The 18054-nt window shown below is 47.3% G+C and overlaps 2 protein-coding genes across 2 annotated transcripts; both read right to left on the bottom strand.

Moving 5' to 3' along the window:
• Positions 1 to 9542: 9542 nt before the first annotated feature.
• Positions 9543 to 10529, bottom strand: LOC308591857 (uncharacterized protein). Its single transcript, XM_081202838.1, has 3 exons — positions 10291 to 10529; positions 9818 to 9959; positions 9543 to 9739 (listed from the first exon to the last, which is right to left on the bottom strand). The coding sequence occupies exons 1-3, from the start codon at positions 10360 to 10362 to the stop codon at positions 9588 to 9590; spliced, it is 366 nt and encodes a 121-aa protein (XP_081058964.1). The 5' UTR covers positions 10363 to 10529; the 3' UTR covers positions 9543 to 9587.
• Positions 10530 to 10564: 35 nt separating this feature from the next.
• On the bottom strand, positions 10565 to 13942 carry LOC308591858 (uncharacterized protein). Its single transcript, XM_081202839.1, has 11 exons — positions 13889 to 13942; positions 13355 to 13469; positions 13110 to 13246; positions 12810 to 12929; positions 12562 to 12676; positions 12160 to 12294; positions 11890 to 12054; positions 11429 to 11596; positions 11216 to 11320; positions 10993 to 11098; positions 10565 to 10747 (listed from the first exon to the last, which is right to left on the bottom strand). Exons 3-11 carry the CDS (start codon positions 13208 to 13210, stop codon positions 10677 to 10679), a joined length of 1086 nt encoding a protein of 361 aa, XP_081058965.1. The 5' UTR covers positions 13211 to 13246; positions 13355 to 13469; positions 13889 to 13942; the 3' UTR covers positions 10565 to 10676.
• Between the last annotated feature and the right edge of the window lie 4112 nt (positions 13943 to 18054).

An 18054-nucleotide genomic window follows, 5' to 3' on the forward strand; every position in this document is an offset into this window, starting at 1 on the left:
CATGAGTTTGACCAAGCTGCGGGAGGCAGTGGAAAACAGGAGTACCTGGCGTGCTCTGGTCCATGGGGTCACGAGGAGTCGGACACGACCAAACGACTAAACAACAACAGAGAGACCACTGGGGATTGGTCTTGCGAACTTTTGCCGGCTCCTGAGCTACAGCCCTTCCTAAAATCAGTGTTGTTGTTGTTGTTGCTGCTGCTGCTATTGTTATGTCTTTTGAAAGAATGCAAGAGTCCACTTATGGTTTTCAAGCAAGCCATAGCAGCCCCCCCCCCCCCCCGCTTCATAGTAAGCAACAAGTTCCTGATGCAAGACACGAATCAGAGCTAGAGCCTAGTAAAACTCAGATGGTTTAAAAATTATGTGTGGTCCGTTCTGCAATTAATGTTGATTTGAAGGCCCAGGCGGTCCGACATTTTTAGAAAAGAGGATAGTGCTATTTTCCTCTTCCAAAAAAAACAACAACCTGCTATGGATTGTTGTAGCATTTATGATTGAAAGTTTAAAGTTAAGATGTAAAAAGAATTATGAAAGTAATTAGATAAATAATTAGATGCAATGTAAATAAACATAAGAAATTGGAATCTTGAGGGGGCGGGGGGAAGGCAGTCAATTAGAATATGGATATGTTATGTTATTGAAATTGGTTTTTATTGAGAATGTTTATATATATACACAGGAAGAGCAGGTTATACGTCCTCAAAGGGCTTTATAGTTGCATGTAAATGGCTGTGCTCTTCATTTGTTAGGAGAACAAACCCTCTTCAACCCTCACCTCAAAAAAGGTACAGTGGTACCTCGGGTTACATACGCTTCAGGTTACAGACTCCGCTAACCTAGAAATAGTGCTTCAGGTTAAGAACTTTGCTTCAGGATAAGAACAGAAATCGGGCTCTGGTGGCGCGGCGGCAGCAGGAGACCCCATTAGCTAAAGTGGTGCTTCAGGTTAAGAACAGTTTCAGGTTAAGTACGGACCTCCGGAACGAATTAAGTACTTAACCCGAGGTACCACTGTATTGCAGAGTTGGGGGGAAATCCAGAAAAGGCAACCAAAATGATCAGGGGGTGGAGCGATTCCCCTTTGCGGAAAAGCTGTCCTTTCCCAAATTCTGGAGAGGGGAGAGACACCCAACCTCACAGAGAAGGAGCAAGGAGGATTTCCTATTTGTTGAGAGGGGACAATTCTTCCCCCAAAGAATCCATGTTATTTTAAAAGCTGTGCCACGTTAGTTTTGACATTTGAAGGCCTGCTGCTCCCGTCACATCGCGTTAGGGTGACGGGACCAGATACGTTGTCACCTCAGGTAACATGGCCAGAGTTAGCCAAGTGTGTTGTGAAGGGAGGCAGGCTGGTGAGTCACGAGGAGAGCAGAGGAAGGACACCATCTCAGTGGACAGCCATTCTGCCCCACAATGTATTGCCAAGAGGACTAGTCACATTAGACCAAGGCCAAATTTGCTGGCTGCTCTGCCTGAGGAAGTGAAGCTCAAGCAGGGACCTGATGGTGGTCTCTCCTTCCTTGGAGGTTTTTAAGCAGAGGTTGGGTGGCCATCTGTCATGGATGCTGCAGCTGAGGTTCCTGCACTGCAGGGGATTCGAACAGAGAACCCTCGGGATCCCTTCCAACTCAACAATTCTATGACCCCTTCTAGTCCAAGAATCAAGACATGGTGTAGCGTCCCTTGGCTCACTCATGGCAGTTGAAGGGTTGAGATGGAAGAGATGGAACTTGGCATCCATCGAGCAGAAAGTCCTGTCCTGTTGACCAAAAGAGGAGATAGATAGATAGATAGATAGATAGATAGATAGATAGATAGATAGATAGATAGATACGGTAGATAGATAGATAGATAGATAGATAGATAGATAGATAGATAGATGATAGATAGATAGATGATTAGGGGTCAGCAAACTTTTTCAGCAGGGGGCCGGTCCACTGTCCCTCAGACCTTGTGGGGGGCCGGATTATACTGTAACCCGAGGTACCACTGTATTTTGAAAAAAATAATAATGAACGAATTCCTATGCCCCACAAAGACTCTCTGCCTAAGAGCCTGTAATGCTGGGCACTTAGAAAAGACTGTCCTAAAATGGATGGGCCAAGGATTTAACTCCATGTAAGGAACGCTCAAAGCTAAAAACAACTCTCTCCCACCACTGGAAAACGTTGGTTTCTGTTAAAACGAAGGGCAGAATTTGTGGTTTTGTCAACAGCCAATTTTTACTGAAATTATTTCCAGGAACATCCCCAAAGTTAAAGTTCGGGAGGATAAAACTCACCACCCAAACAAGAACAACATGTCAGAATTTGGAAGCACATGAGTGGCAATCTTGCTGGCGCTCGATATTTCGACACTTAAATTCAGAGTTGAGAAAAGGAGAGAATGGTGGTCAGTTTGGAGAGCAAATCCCAGCGGGGTAGCTGTGTTAGTCTGTTACAGCAAACCTAAAGGGGAAATAAGCTGTCAAGTTATGAAAGCAGCTTTAAAAACAAACCCTCCCAAAAAACCCAAGAAGGAAGTATTTGGATGTTATAGTTGGTTCCACACCAAATAGCTACTCCTGACCTCACTAAAAACACTCTCTTTGCATGGTATGCAAGGACCAGGCCATAAATGTTTCCAGGGACTCAACCTTTGATGTGTTTTCTGTCTGGTTCCATGGTTACCAAGGCACTGACGTATAAATGAAGGATGTCATGCCATGGTTCCACACTGGCCTTGCCCACCTGTCCATGGAGCCAGCCAAGGGCGGACCCTTCTGGTGGTAGCACCTCATTAAAGATGATAGCAAGCTGGGTCACAGGCATTCGGACGGGTGGCCTCTGGAGAAAGCAAATTTGGCACTGGCAAGAAGTCTCCCCGGGGTGTTTCCCACCCAACTCAGTGCTAGGTTACCCATCAGACAGGCTAAGCATGTGCCCCAGCAAAGCAAACAAATGAGATACTGTTTTGTTTTTTATTTTTAATAAAGAATTTGATTATTTATTTTTAAAAGCATTGAAGTAGCCATCATGGGGAAAACCAGATCTACATTTCACTGATGAATTGTTAGCAGATGTGCAGGCCATATTGCCAAAGAAGTCTCGGTGTTTGGCATGCAGAAGGCACTGCCTTCAATCCCTTGCAGTGGCGTAGCGTGGGTTGTCAGCACCCGGGGCAAGGCAAGTAATTTGTGCCCCCTAACCCGTGGATTTGCGGCCCCTAACCCTAACCCCCAGATGTTGCGCCCGGTGCGGCCGGCCCCCCCTGCACCCTCCACGCTATGCCACTGATCCCTTGCACCTCCACCTAGGGCTGGGAGAGAGGGCTCTTTAGAGCCCATCAACTTCCTTCCCTCCCGCCTCATGGCTTTCAAAATCAACCTTTATATCATTGCATTTTATACGTTTTCCAATTCTAATTTCGCTCGTTACAAAAAGACATTAAAATTTAGATTAAAATAAAATGGGAGAAAGTTTCTCATTACAAGTCTTCAGACAACCCTGCGAGTGATGTTAATTGCTTATTACAGTAATCTTTCAAATATCATATAAATTTACTCCAGTCCTTTTGGAATACTTGATCACGCTGGTTTCGGATTTTTCCTGTCAGCTTCGCCAGTTCCGCAAAGTCCATCATTTTCATCTGCCACTCTTCTTTCGTTGGTAGTTCTTGTTGTCTGTCTATCATCTATCTATCTATCTATCTATCTATCTATCTATCTATCTATCTATCATCTATCTATCTATCTATCTATCTATCTATCTATCTATCTATATCTATCACATGGGTAGGCAAACTAAGGCCCGGGGCCGTATCCAGCACAATCGCCTTCTCAAGTGTTTTTACATGAGTAGAATATGTGCTTTTAAAAAAAAAATGTTTATTAAAGTTTCACAAGCAATAAAAAGTTTCAAAAATTAAACATAAAAAAACTACAAAAATGGAAAAATACAAAGGCAAAACACATAAAAAATACACAATAGAAAACAGCTAACAAAAGAGGAAAAGGAAAAAAGGAAAGAAAAGAAAAACCAAAAAGCAAAACAGAAAATAAATTAGTATTTTCATATCTTATACTTCATTCACTAGTTTCTTGACCTCCTCACACCTCCCTTTTTGTATTCCAGTTCAGATATTTAATTCAGCAAGTCCTTACCCTATAGCATTTATCCTCACTCAAGATATTAACCTATTATAAATATCAATTTTCCAATTGTCAATCCCTATTTACATTTGCTTAGAAATCTTTTTACCAATATCACTCATTTTCCATCAGACATCGTTTTAACATTCCTTAATTTTACAGTATTTCTGCAAGTAGTCTTTAAATTTCTTCCAGTCTTCTTCCACCGACTCTTCTCCCTGGTCACGAATTCTGCCAGTCATTTCTGCCAATTCCATGTAGTCCATCACCCTCATCTGCCATTCTTCCAGTGTGGGTAGATCCTGTGTCTTCCAATACTTTGCAATGAGAATTCTTGCTGCTGTTGTAGCATACATAAAAAAAGTTCTATCCTTCTTTGGCACTAATTGGCCGACTATGCCCAGGAGGAAGGCCTCTGGTTTCTTCAGGAAGGTATATTTGAATACCTTTTTCAATTCATTATAAATCATCTCCCAGAAAGCTTTAATCCTTGGGCACGTCCACCAAAGGTGAAAGAATGTACCTTCAGTTTCTTTACATTCCCAACATTTATTATCGGGCAAGTGATAGATTTTTGCAAGCTTGACTGGGGTCATGTACCACCTGTATATCATTTTCATAATATTCTCTCTTAGGGCATTACATGCCGTAAACCTCATACCTGTGGTCCATAACTGTTCCCAGTCAGCAAACATAATGTTATGTCCAACATCCTGTGCCCATTTAATCATAGCAGATTTAACCGTTTCATCCTGAGTATTCCATTTTAACAGCAAGTTATACAGTAGAATACAGTATGTGCTTTTATTTAAAATGCATCTCTGGGTTATCTGTGGGGCGTAGGAATTCGTTCATTATTTGTTTTTTTTCAAAATACAGTGGTATCTTAGGTTACAGACGCTTCAGGTTACAGACTCCGCTAACCCAGAAATAGTACCTCGGGTTAAGAAATTTGCTTCAGGATGAGAACAGAAATTGCGCGGCGGCGGCGGCGTGGTGGCAGCAGGAGACCCCATTAGCTAAAGTGATACCTGTGGTTAAGAACAGTTTCAGGTTAAGAACGGACCTCCAGAACGAATTAAATTCTTAACCCAAGGTACCACTGCATAGTCCGGCCCCCCACAAGGTCTGAGGTACAGTGGACCGGCCCCCCTGCTGAAAAAGTTTGCTGACCCCTGTGCCTAAACTTTGGTGTTGAGCCCCTGATCTCCTACCCTTCCACTCCAATTTTCTAATGAATTCTGGAAACTGTAGTCTGGTGGGGGTGAGGGTGTGTGTGAGTAAGCGTAAGTCTGTAAACAGGAACTAACACCGGCACCTCATCAGAACACAATCCCTCGAGTTTCCTCAATGGTGAGAAAACCGCTTGCAAGTCTGTTTTTATGCTTCCCGCACAAGGCAAGAAATATTTGAAGGAGGCTGCAAAGAGTGATGGCTGCATGTGTTTGCACCTTTCATGGGGTGCATTGGCTTAAAAAAAAAAAAAGACCTGTAAAAAAATATGACTTGGGGGAGGGCAGTGAGACCAAAGAGATGTGCTTTTAAAGAAGATATTTTCTCCAGCTCTTTGAAAGTCCTCATTCCATATGCACAGGGTGTGTTTTATAATGTTATGCTTTATGTATCTGCTTTCGGCTGCTCAGCTGCAGAAATGCAAGCTCCAGAGCTGAGTTTTGGCAATGTCATCAGGATCTCAGGCACGCATCAACTTGATTCCCAGCTTCTTTTGCTGGCTGAGCTGCTTTTTATAGGTCAGCAGTTGCAAAAGTCCCATGTCTCCCTCCCCTCTCCTGCAGCCACCTCCAATCTTTGTGAAATCAGCAAAACTGTCTCATTCGTGCCAGCACACGGGATGTTTTGCTTTACATATTCATCTTCTATTCAGCGGCAGAATCGATTCACATGCTTTTTTGTTTTTTAAAAAAGCAAAAACAAAACAGGTTGCGTTTCTTGCGAAACCTTTGGCAAAGATCCACAGCCGTGCTTGTCAGGACTGCTCATTGAAAGATCCTTGCAGGTGGATCATAACAAAACATTTCGCGTGGCACCTAGAACTCTTTTTTCACACAGGGCATAGTTAAACTGTGGAACTCACCGCCACAGGAGGCAGTAATGGTGATCAACCTTGTTGTTGTTGTTTAGTTGTGTCCGCCTCTTCGTGACCCCATGGACCAGAGCACGCCAGGCACTCCTGTCTTCCACTGCCTCCCGCAGTTTGGTCAAACTCATGCTGGTAGCTTCGAGAACACTGTCCAACCATCTCGTCCTCTGTCGTCCCCTTCTCCTTGTGCCCTCCATCTTTCCCAACATCAGGGTCTTTTCCAGGGACTCTTCTCTTCTCATGAGGTGGCCAAAGTCTTGGAGTCTCAGCTTCAGGATCTGTCCTTCCAGTGAGCACTCAGGGCTGATTTTCCTAAGAATGGATCGGTTTGATCTTCTTGCAGTCCATGGGACTCTCAAGAGTCTCCTCCAGCACCATAATTCAAAAGCATCAATTCTTCGGCAATAAGCCTTCTTTATGGTCCAGCTCTCACTTCCATACATCACTACTGGGAAAACCATAGCTTAGCTATACAGCTTAGCTTTGTTGGCAAGGTGATGTTTCTGCTTTTTAAAATGCTGTCTAGGTTTGCCATCGCCTTTCTCCCAAGGAGCAGGTGTCTTTTAATTTCATGACTGCTGTCACCATCTGCAGTGATCATGGAGCCCAAGAAAGTAAAATCTCTCACAGCCTCCATTTCTTCCCCTTCTATTTGCCAGGAGGTGATGGGACCAGTGGCCATGATCTTAGTTTTTTTGATGTTGAGCTTCAGACCATATTTTGCGCTCTCCTCTTTCACCCTCATTAAAAGGTTCTTTAATTCCTCCTCACTTTCTGCCATCAAGGTTTTGTCATCTGCATATCTGAGGTTGTTGATATTTCTTCCGGCAATCTGAATTCAAGCTTGGGATTCATCCAGCCCAGCCTTGGCGATCAACCTGGGGTTGTGGAGGAGAGGGATATTGGTGGCTGCCGAAAAAGATAGCTCTGCTCTGCCTCAGCGGTCAGAGGCAGTAATGCACTACTTTGAGCTCCTTGGAGAAGGTGGGATATAAATGCAATATAAAAATAACAACCTGTAGGCTGCAGAGGTATCCCAATATGACTCCATGGTGGAGATAGCACCCAACAGAGGCCAGGGATGCACCACCAGTGACCATTAAGTTAAATGGAAGCGCCTTGCGCTTCCCTCCTCTGTCCATCTGACTTTGGCCATGCCACAAACTCAGTTGTCCTTGCGCACACACAAAGCCACTTCCGCCCTGCAGAGGAGGTGGGATCGCGAGCGTCACGGCCCAGCCCCCCGCGCGATCATGGGAATCCCCTGCTGTGTCACCCCCTGGCCAGCCAATCGGCTGGCTCTGGGGGCGTGGCCTGCCCTAATTAACGCTAGCGCAGCCGGGGATCTCCCTCTTTTCCCGCCTATCAGCTGTTCCTGAAGCACCATCACTTGCCATGCATATTGAAGGATAGTCTGATAAAGGATTCCGGGGGGGGGGGCTGTCCGAAGCCTGGGGAGGTGAGGGCCTAAGGCACGCCCCCTATTGGTGACCCTGGGGGAGTTCCTAGTTGATGTGCATCTGCAGGACTCCCCCTACTGGTGGTTAACCCTTCCTGGACTTCAAGCAGACAGGCTGAAGCCGGATATAGTCGGTTAGGACCAATGCCTAAGCCAATACCACTCATCACCTGCAACCAATAAAGTTGTGGCCTTATTTAGCCCATTAACCTTAATAATTGTGTCATGTGTCTTTATTTGCACTGGGGGGGACGGGAACTTGCCACGCAACTGCACGCGCAGAGAGACCAATCCCCATCTCTGAGCAGCAGGAGACTCCGGGGTGCCTGTGCTTAGCCTGGGTTCAGTTTCCTTGCAATGAAGACTGGTGTTTCTTTGGGATAACAGGCGTTGCTTGCACATAGATGCTAGGATGGAGCGTTTCACGGCAGTAAACCTCCAAGCGATCTTGCTTCCCCCGTAGCTTCCCAGGGATGGCCCAGGCAAAAGCTCTGGGTCCAGCTCAGAGCAAGACAATCTCTTGCCTCTCCAGATTCCAGCATCCTCCTAACTCACCAGACACAACCCCTGCCACCAGCCTCTATGTCTCCATCTTGGGATGACGGGGCATCCCTCCAGGGAAGTGTGTAGAGATTTCTCTCACTAGCTTACTTTCCCAGAGTTCTCAGCAGTGTTTCTGTATGTTTTTGAAGGTGCTTCTTTTTTCTTCTTCTTTTATAATAATTTTATTAGGTTTTACAAATATTTTCCAACATAACATCATTTTTATATAATCATCAGAGCTACATTTGGCTATATAAGCCTGAGACTTCCCTCATTCCCATCTGTTGGCTTTCCCACCTAATCTCTAATAATGCATTTTCATAATTTATTATTATTATTAAATCTTAATCTTTGTCAATCATTTATATATTATACTACTACTAATTAATAATCATTTAACCTTATAAAACTTATTGTAACCCTACTAGCGATGTCAATTGCTTACAATTGTCTTTCAAATATATCATAAATGTATTCCAGTCTTTCAGAAAAGTCTGGTCCTGCTGGTTCTGAATTTCCCCCGCCAATTTAAGCCGATTCTGCATATTCCAATAGTTTCATCTGCCATTCTTCTTTCGTTGGTATCTGTCAGGGAACTGCCATCGGAGAGACAGGTGGTGGAAGGGCTCACGGAGGTTGGGAGAGACCCAGCAGCTGAAGCAGGAGCCAGCAGGGGGAGAGGTGGGTCTCTGAGGGAAAGCGAGCAGGAGGGAGGGCTCAGGGATACCTCCAGCGAGAACAGTGGGGAGGTTTCTGGACCTCCCATAGGGAGACCCACTCCTCGCCGGAAACTGTCACGCCGTGAGTCCAGAAGACGTGCTTCCGTTAAGGAGCTTTTATGTTGGAAGCGATTCCGAAAGCAGCCACTGTCGGAATCTGCCAGTGACTAGAGGAGCCATGTCTGAGGGGCTCCGTCACAGACAGAGGTTTGTGGACTTGAACAAACTCTGAGGGACTACGATTTTACGCACAAGCAGCTCATCATCCCATCATAGCATTCCAACAGTCTTTGAAAGCAGCTTGTGCAGGAGAAGGCATCATGAGCAACCCAGCCGGAACCGGAGAAGCAGGAGCGGGAGCGAGTCCAAGCCTGGAAGAAAGGTACCGGGTGTTGGAGGTCCAGCTAGCACTGCAGACGGCGAGGCTTGAGGAGAGGAGGGCTCAGGATGCAGACAAAAAGGGGAAAGCCACCCAGCTCGCCAGAAAGGTACCAGGATTGGTGCAGAAGTTTGGGGGGGAGCCCAAGGACTATCATGCCTTTCGGACAGAGATCTGAAGCGAGAGAGGAAGGTCAGAGATGCCCACAGGGCAGGGCTGGGGAGCAGAAAGCCCAGGTGCTGCCTCTGCAGAACTCAGAACATGTGGTTTGAGAGACAGCGACTTACCCTGGCAAGAGTGTGACAATTATCCACGAACAGTTCAGGAACCGGTCCTCCGGTGGATTTGAGGACCTTCTCAGCTCTGGTGAGAAGTATTTGGTTCCTTAACGTTTGTGCCAGTGTCTCTGCAAAGGAAAGCCAAAGGGTTAGTTCGGGTCTTGCTCACCCCCACCCCATGCTGGGATGCATTCTTCCAGTCTTACCTTCGTTGTGCCGCAGGATGGGCAGAAGATGGCAGAGAGCCTTTGCTGCCCTCTGCCTGCTCTCCGGGTCTTGATCCAGCGCGCAAAGACTGGTAATCGCCACCAGTTGGCCAAGGGAGGATGCAGGAAGCGCTTCCGATGGCTGAGAAGGAACCCAGAGAAGGGACTGATAAGAGAAGCAACCCGCCACCATTTTTCCTATAACATTTTAATTAAATCTTCCAAACATTCCAAAACATGTAGCATCCTATGCAGAAAAAAACCATTTCTTTTTGACTTCCCACCCCTCTTTTCCTGATGTTTGCTTTTTACTTCTTTTCTCAGCCGTCTTACTCACTATGGCCCAGCTCTGTTCTCCAAATTGGGTAAGTGCTGGGATGCCTGATCGTCCCTTGGGCACTTGGCAGGGTGGGCCTAGAAGCAGCAGCCTTGACAGCCCTGCATGGTTGCAATGCTTCCCTTCAGTAACTCACATATTCCTGGATCTTCTGCAGGAGGGCGGAAAGATCTCGGAGCGCCTTCCTTCGGATCTTCCCACTCTTCATCCTTGTGACCACATCCGCAAGTCTGTCCTTCAGCTGGTCCTCGTTGACGCTTTCAGGAGGAAGATCAGCCGGAGAAGCTGTGGTTGGGATGCTGAGGGGAGAGAGGAGTAGCACTTTTGTAAAATGGTTTTATTGCCTCCCATCCTTCAAAGACCCCAAGCACCACCACCATAGAAATGGACCGGGGTTTTTTTTGTTCCAATTCTCTTTGCATGTTCATCTTGTGGCACCTCTGTCTGAACATACATCTGGGAATTTGCTTTCCCCTGAAGACCTTTCTCAGCAGAAGCACCCCTCCCTGCCCTCCGTACGTCTCACTCACATGTTCCATAGGATGCCATGTCTTGATTGTGGATGAAACTGGCATCCCGGAAAGCCAGATGACCTAGAGAGAGAAAGAAGCAAGAAAAGGGACGTCATCTTGATGCAAAGCAAGTGGAGACAGAGGCAGCTCGGCAGGAGGACAGGTATGCTCTAGAGGCCTCCACCCTCGCGGAGCACTCAGAGCAAGATCTGGGCACAGATGGAGGCCTACCTAGCAGGTGGCCTGGGGACATGTCCATCCTCCCTGCCATTGTTACCAAGATGTTTCTGTCCATCCCTACCAGGGAAGGACGTTGCTTGACTTACCCAGAAGCAGAGCTGCCACCCTGAAGACTGATGGCAGCCTGTTGGCAGACGGCTTCGTACAAGATAAGGCAGCACTCCGAAGGATGTCCTTGCTGAAGGTCTTGCTCTGTGGGCAAAGACAAAGGAGAAGTGGCATCAGAGAAGCTTGAGAGCGCGGCAGAAGAGCCTTGCACTCCCAAAGACATCCCTGGGCAAAGCTGCCAATGAAGCAGAGGGACCTTACCATATGCTTGGCAGCCTGGTGGAGAGCAAAGTGGAGGCTAAATTTGTTGGGATGAGCCCACCACTTCACTTGTGGGGCTAGATGGGAAAGAGCCCTCCTTGCAGCCTGCAACACAAGAAGAGAAGAGGGTTACAAACTGCGGTACATAGTCTCGTAAGCTCCTGAGAACAATCCCTCCCTCCTACTGTGTAAGTCCACCTCTTTGGCCCTCACCTTGGCCACCTCGTCCTCGTCTTCGAGGTGAATGAGGACCACAACCAGTTCGTGAATGGCTTCTTCTTCTGTTGTTGTTGTTGTTGTTATGGGAAGCCTTTGGTCTCTCACCCAGCCCCGAAGCAGCCCCAGATGTTGGATGGCTGATGCCCGGACGGAGGCTTCCTCCTGTAGGCAGAAAATATCAGAGGTTGTATTTCTCATCAGATCAGTTTCCTTTCTCCTGCCCACTGGGGTGTTTTGAGGCTGCTCAGCCCCTTATCCTCCTCCTGGGGGAGACTGGGGGCAGGGGTGACTCTCCCCCTGTGTTTTCCAGGCAGGCTTCCAAGAGAAGGTGCTCCAGAGGAACACCCTCCTGAAGCCAGAACATCTCCGCTGCATGCCAGTCTAAACCCCACCCTTCCTCTTCCAAAGCATTCCTCCACCACCAGGTGTGATGTCATGTTTCCCCTCATACTCACATGGGCAGCCAGGCCGCAGTAGGTTGCCGCCAGCATCTTCAGGTCTTCCTCTCCCAGCTCCCTGGAATGGTAGGCTTGGTCTACCAGCTCTATCAATTCTGGGAGGACATCAGCATCTACATAAGACAGGGATTCCAGCAGCGAGAGCCGCAGAAGCGAAGGGTCCTACAGCCTTTTAGCACAGGCCCTTCAGTATTGTGCCAGCAAAAGAGTGCTGGGCCATGATTAGAATCGAGATCTGCACCCCCCCTCCCTCTGAGCATCACTTGCCATGTCAGAGTCCAGAAACAGGGATATCCCTCTGATGCTGAGCTTCCGGACGTGCAGCTGGTCATGTTCCAGCCAGCTGAGGAGCCGCTCCAGTGTATCCTCACAGGGATAGACCTCCAGACGGCAGCTGAGCAGCTAAAGAGGCCCAAAGAGAAAGAAACCCTTCAGTGATGAGAGGCTGAGGCACGTTCTCCTTTTACCCACCATTTGCAATTCTGCACAGAGCAAACCCACTGAAGTGAATGGACCAAAGTTTGCCATGTACATCAAATCCAATGGGTCTACTCTGAGGAGCACTAAAACAGGCAACAGTCCTTAGGCACAAAGTAGCCCAACACTCGGCAGAAACCAAGCCAGGGCCTCCTTGCTGCACCCATTTCCTCCCGCGTCAGTCCCCCTCACCTCGATGTAGCTAGCTGCCGCGACTTGTGGCATTCCGGCAAACTCCTGGTCCTCGAGAGCAGCGATGATGCTTTCCACCATGGGAGGGATCCACCAGTGTCGCTTTCCGACAGCTCTGAAATGGAGAAACAGATCTTGGTAAGGAAGGGAAAGACACTGCAGGAAGCAAACAGGGGCACAGTCCGATCCCGTGCCTTCAGCTCCGTTTGCCAGACCATTGGGGAAGGTCACCGTGTTCTTCCTCTTACCTCACCATGGCAGACAACCCCTGGCTGAAAGTCTCCCGGCAGAAAAGTTGGTCAACGATGGCCGCCTCCACTTGCTCTCCAGTGGTGCCAAGAAGGAGGTGCAGAACTTCCTTAGCCCCTCTGCAACCAAAGCAAGGCCAGTTTTACCAAGGAGGGTCATTGTCACACACTCAAATCCCATCCCTCCTCCCTAGCAGCCGCCTGAAGGAGAGCCTCCCTTGCAAAACCAAGCTGGACAGGAAACCCCCCGAGGTTGAAGGGGAAAGGACTCCATTGGTTCCTTTGCAACACACTACTCACCCGAGGAATTCCTGGTCATAGTGGAAGTTGATAACCATCCCCAGGAGAGCGATCAGCAGCTGTGGGAAGTTCTGGCGCACAGCTGCCTTGTAGTCCTCCATCCTGAGGATGGCGTGCAACAGGCTGGTGAGATGTTGCTGGAAGAGAGAGAGGTGCAGGTCACTTTCCCTGCTTTTCTGCAGAATACGGGAACCCCTAGATATTACCCTGGGAAGGAAGCCAGAAAGCAGGTGGTAGGTCCTTACCACTTCGGTGGCAGATTCTGCCAAGGGGCTTTGGTAAAGCTGCTCGGCTGTGAGATGGATCAGTTGTTCTGGGTCGGCCGATGCTAAAACCTCCTTCCACACTCTCTCGCAGTCTCTGTGAATGCAAAAACAAGAGCAATGGTCAGATTAAAGTCTTCTGCTTGCTGCCATGCTCCAGAGAGAGGAAATGGCAGCAAGGGCTTTCTGAGCAAGCCCTGCAGCTTGCCAACAATACGATACCATACGATAATACAATAATCTTTATTGTCATTGTCCCATACAGAACAACGAAATTGAAAAATCTACATAAGACATTCAAAAACCAACAAGCCTGCTATCCCAGCTATCCCAACCTGGTTAGCCCCCTAAAAACTCTGATACCCCATTTTTAAATACAATATACAGTACTCCCCTAGAGACTCCTTACACTGTGTTTAAAACCAAAATCACATTTGGGTAGAATGTGATTGTTTCTCAGGCGGCTAGTCCTAGTCTTTAGTCCCTTAGCCCAGTAGAACCTAGAGGGCTCCATACCCGAAGGGAAACTGGAGGAGGTATTCAACCACTTTGTCCAGGTGGTGGTGTGACAAGATGATGTGTTTAGTTCCTTGACGTTCATGCCAGTGTCTCTGCAAATATAATAATAATAATAATAATAATAATAATAATAATAATAATAATAATAATAAATGTTATTTATACCCCGTCCTCCCCAGCCGAGGCCGGGCTCAGGGTGGCTAACAAGCAATAATAAAAACAAGTTGAATGAATACAACTTAAAAACAAGATTAAAATACAACATTAAAACATTAAAATGCAGCCTCATCCCAGAAGGAGAAAGGAAAAAAGAAAGAGGGGGAGGGAATCAAATTGACTCCAAGCCAAAGGCCAGGCGGAACAACTCTGTCTTACAGGCCCTGCGGAAAGAAACCAGATCCTGCAGGGTCCTGGTCTCATGAGACAGAGCGTTCCACCAGGTCGGAGCCAGTGTTGAAAAAGCCCTGGCTCTGGTTGAGGCTAATCTAACTTCCTTAGGGCCCGGGACCTCTAGGGTGTTGCTATTTATGGACCTTAAGGTCCTCCGTGGGCCATACTGGGAGAGGCGGTCATGTAGGTATGAGGGTCCTAGGCCGTGAAGGGCTTTAAAGGTCAAAAGCAGCACCTTAAATCTGACCCTGTACTCCACCAGGAGCCAGTGCAGCTGGAAAAGCACTGGGTGAATATGCTCCCATGGCAGAGACCCCGTGAGGAGCCTCGCTGCAGCATTCTGCACCCGCTGGAGTTTCTGGGACAGCTTCAAGGGCAGCCCCGCGTAGAGCGAATTGCAGTAGTCAAGCAAAGGAAAGCCGAAGGGTTAGTTCAGGTCTTGCTCACCTCACCCCATGCTGGGATGCCCAGGAGAGCAGCTCCTCACTGGCCTCTGTCCCAAAACATGGCATGGAGCTGCCCAGGGTGTTGCTGAATTCTGAAAACCTTGCCTTGCATTCGTACAGGCTTTGCCCCGGCTTGCTCTTTTTGTGCAGCCCAAAGCACTTAGCTCAGGTCAGAACCCCTGATCTGCTACAGTCAGAACAGATCAAAACTCCAACATCAAGGGCAAAAGTTGCATGAGGGGAAATCCCTGTAGGATCTTCGAGTAAAGTGTGAAGCTCTAGCTGCCCCCTTACTTGGAAGGAAGCACCACTGAAATCAAAGGTGTGAGCTGAGTTTCACAAGTCCTTCCTCTGCCTAGGGCAGGGGTCAGCAACCCGCGGCTCCGGAGCCGCATGTGGCTCTTTTACACCTTTGCCGCAGCTCCGGGGCAGATACTAGCGAGGGGAGGAGGCGCATTGTGTGCCCCAACACTCCCCACTGTTTTAAATGTTGCAATGGTTTTGCGGCTCCCAGTTTTTTTTCCTTCGGTCCAAGTGGCTCTTTTTGTCTTAAAGGTTGCAGACCCCTGGCCTAGGGTATTTTGCAATTTCAAGGATCACAATGGGCAAGTCCAGGTGGCACACAGCATATGCCTTTCCCAGGCGCTGCTGTCAGTCCCTGGGGCCTTGGGCTCCAGAGAGAATGCAATTTATATCCGCCCATCGTGTTTCTAATTTCTGGGATTTAAACTGCAGGGCCATGAGCTGTATTAAGGACACGGCTGATCCATCGCCAGTAAATCAAAAAAGAAAAGGGGAATAAAACCAACCTCCAAGAGGGGCTTTGGAATAAATTATTTCCCCATGTCATGAGGGGAGATTCACTTGCCTGCCACATTTTAATGCACTTCCAGATCGAGATAGATAAGGTGAACTTGCTGCATTAAAAAGTTAAGAATGAGCACCTCCTGGCTGGCTTTAAAGTTCAAGCATGGTGCAGATCATAAATCGAAAGGGGTGGCAGCCTCCTGCTAAATGCCAGGCTGACGGAATGCAAATATACACCTTTTCTCACTCGCCATTAGGCTCAAGAAGCAGAAGAGCTGCTCCAGGGAAGCTCATGTTGTTGTTTAGTGGTTTAGTCATGTCCGACTCTTCGTGACCCCCTGGACCAGAGCACGCCAGGCACTCCTGTCTTCCACTGCCTCCCACACTTTGGTCAAACTCATGCTGGTAGCTTCGAGAACGCTGTCCAACCATCTCGTCCTCTGTCGTCCCCTTCTCCTTGTGCCCTCCATCTTTCCCAACATCAGGGTCTTTTCCAGGGAGTCTCCTCTTCTCATGAAGTGGCCAAAGTATTGGAGCCTCAGCTTCAGGATCTGTCCTTCCAGTGAGCACTCAGGGCTGATTTTCCTAAGAATGGATCGGTTTGATCTTCTTGCAGTCCATGGGACTCTCAAGAGTCTCCTCCAGCACCAGAATTCAAAAGCATCAATTCTTCGGCGATCAGCCTTCTTTATGGTCCAGCTCTCACTTCCATACATCACTAAGGGAAGCTCATAGCAGAGGACAAAGGATGTTTGCAATGGGGAACATAGGGCTGGACGTTGGGGCTGAAGTCTGTGCTCTGCTAACCTCTAGGCTGGATTACTGCAACGTGTTACTCATAGGGCTGCCTCTGAAGATGGTTCGGAAACTTCAGCTGGTGCAGAATTCAGGGGCCAGGTTGCTCATGGCGGCAAGGCAGTTTGAGAATATCACACTGATCCTCACCTGACTGCACTGGGTGACACTTAGTTTCTTGACCCAATTCAAAGTGCTGGTGTTGACCTAAAAAGCCTTAAATGGCTCAGGACCGCAATACCTCAAGGACTGCCCCTCCCCATATAAACTAACCTCGACCCTGCGATCATCATCTGAGGTCCTTCTTTATGTTCTTCCTCAAGAGGTCTAGCGCAGAGGTAGGCAAACTAAGGCCAGGTGCCGGATCCGGCCCAATCGTCTTCTAAATCCGGCCTGCAGACAGTCCAGAAATCGGCATGTTTTTACATGAGTAGAATTTGTCCTTTTATTTAAAATGCATCTCTGGGTTATTTGTGGGGCATAGGATTTCGTTCATTTCCCCCCAAAAATATAGTCCGGCCCCCGACCAGGTCTGAGGGACAGTGGACCGGCCCCCTGCTGAAAATGTTAGCTGACCCCTGGTCTAGAGGGCGGCAACACAAAAATGGGCCCTTTCTGAAGTGGCTCACCATTTCTGGAATACTCTCCACTGGGAGGTTTGTCTGGTGCCATAACAAGAAAACAGCACAACACAGCACAACACAACACAATAATTTTGTACCCCGTCCATCTGACTGGGTTTCCCCAGCCACTCTGTGTGGCTTCCAACATTATATATCTTTAGGCGCTAGGCGAAAACATTCCTATTCATCCAGGCCTTTGGCTGATTAATATTCTACAGCCTTTTAAATGTGACCGGGGGGGGGGGGGAGGATATTGTTTTTGCAACAACAATTTATTTGTGCTTTTAACTTGTATTTTTATTTTGTGAACCACTCTGAGACCTTTTGATGAAGGGTGGTATATAAATCTAATAAATTATAAAAATATAAAAATAATCCCTCTGCTTAGCCCAACGCACAGGGTTAGGAGTTAAAATGGGGCTGTTGTTCCCCTGCGCTAGGAAGGATGGGACAAGAACGCCAGGAGCAGAGAGGGGGAACTATTGCCTCCATGTTCTGCTGGCTTTGGCACCCATTAGGTGTCAAAGAGATAAACAACTAGACACAAGATCTACCCACCTTGGAAGAATGGCAGATGAAGGTGATAGACTACATGGGACTGGCAGAAATGACTGGCAGAATCCGAGACCAGGGGAAAGAGGCGGCGGAAGAAGATTGGAAGAAATTCAAAATTTATCTTAAGAAATATTGTAAAATTAGCGAATGTTAGAATGATGTTGGATAAAAAGAAGTTAAGTTGTTACCAGCTGTAATGATTAAGATAATTTGGGGGGGGGGAGAAAGAAAGATGTAAAATTAAGTGAAAATTAAGGGTGAGGATTTGCTGAATGAATAATTTGAATTGGAATACAAAAAGGGGAGGTATGAGGAGGTCCGAGAAATAAGTTAAAAGAAAATAAGTGAATGAAATTATATGTGTTTTTATTTTTGTATTTTTGTTTTTTGCATTTTTTTGTATAACCTCTGAAAAGTTAATAAATATATTTAAGATAAACAACTACCTGACATTCAGAAGACATCTTAAGGCAATCCTGTTTAGGGAAATTTTTAATGTATGACATAGTAGTGTATTTTGGGTGTTTGTGGAAGCCTCCCAGAGTGG

The sequence above is a fragment of the Podarcis bocagei genome (assembly GCF_964188305.1).
Source record: "Podarcis bocagei genome assembly, chromosome: 7".
NCBI classification, from domain to species: Eukaryota; Metazoa; Chordata; class Lepidosauria; order Squamata; family Lacertidae; genus Podarcis; species Podarcis bocagei.

Coding starts and splice junctions, on each gene's coding strand:
- LOC308591858 (XM_081202839.1), bottom strand. CDS start 13,210: ATGGAGGACTACAAGGCAGCTGTGCGCCAGAACTTCCCACAGCTGCTG. Junction 12,930..13,109: donor TATGACCAGGAATTCCTCGG/GTGAGTAGTGTG, acceptor CTTTGGTTGCAG/AGGGGCTAAGGAAGTTCTGC. Junction 10,748..10,992: donor GGTGGCAGCTCTGCTTCTGG/GTAAGTCAAGCA, acceptor TTCTCTCTCTAG/GTCATCTGGCTTTCCGGGAT.
- LOC308591857 (XM_081202838.1), bottom strand. CDS start 10,362: ATGAAGAGTGGGAAGATCCGAAGGAAGGCGCTCCGAGATCTTTCCGCC. Junction 9,960..10,290: donor TGCAGAAGATCCAGGAATAT/GTGAGTTACTGA, acceptor GTTCCTTCTCAG/CCATCGGAAGCGCTTCCTGC. Junction 9,740..9,817: donor CATCCTGCGGCACAACGAAG/GTAAGACTGGAA, acceptor TTTCCTTTGCAG/AGACACTGGCACAAACGTTA.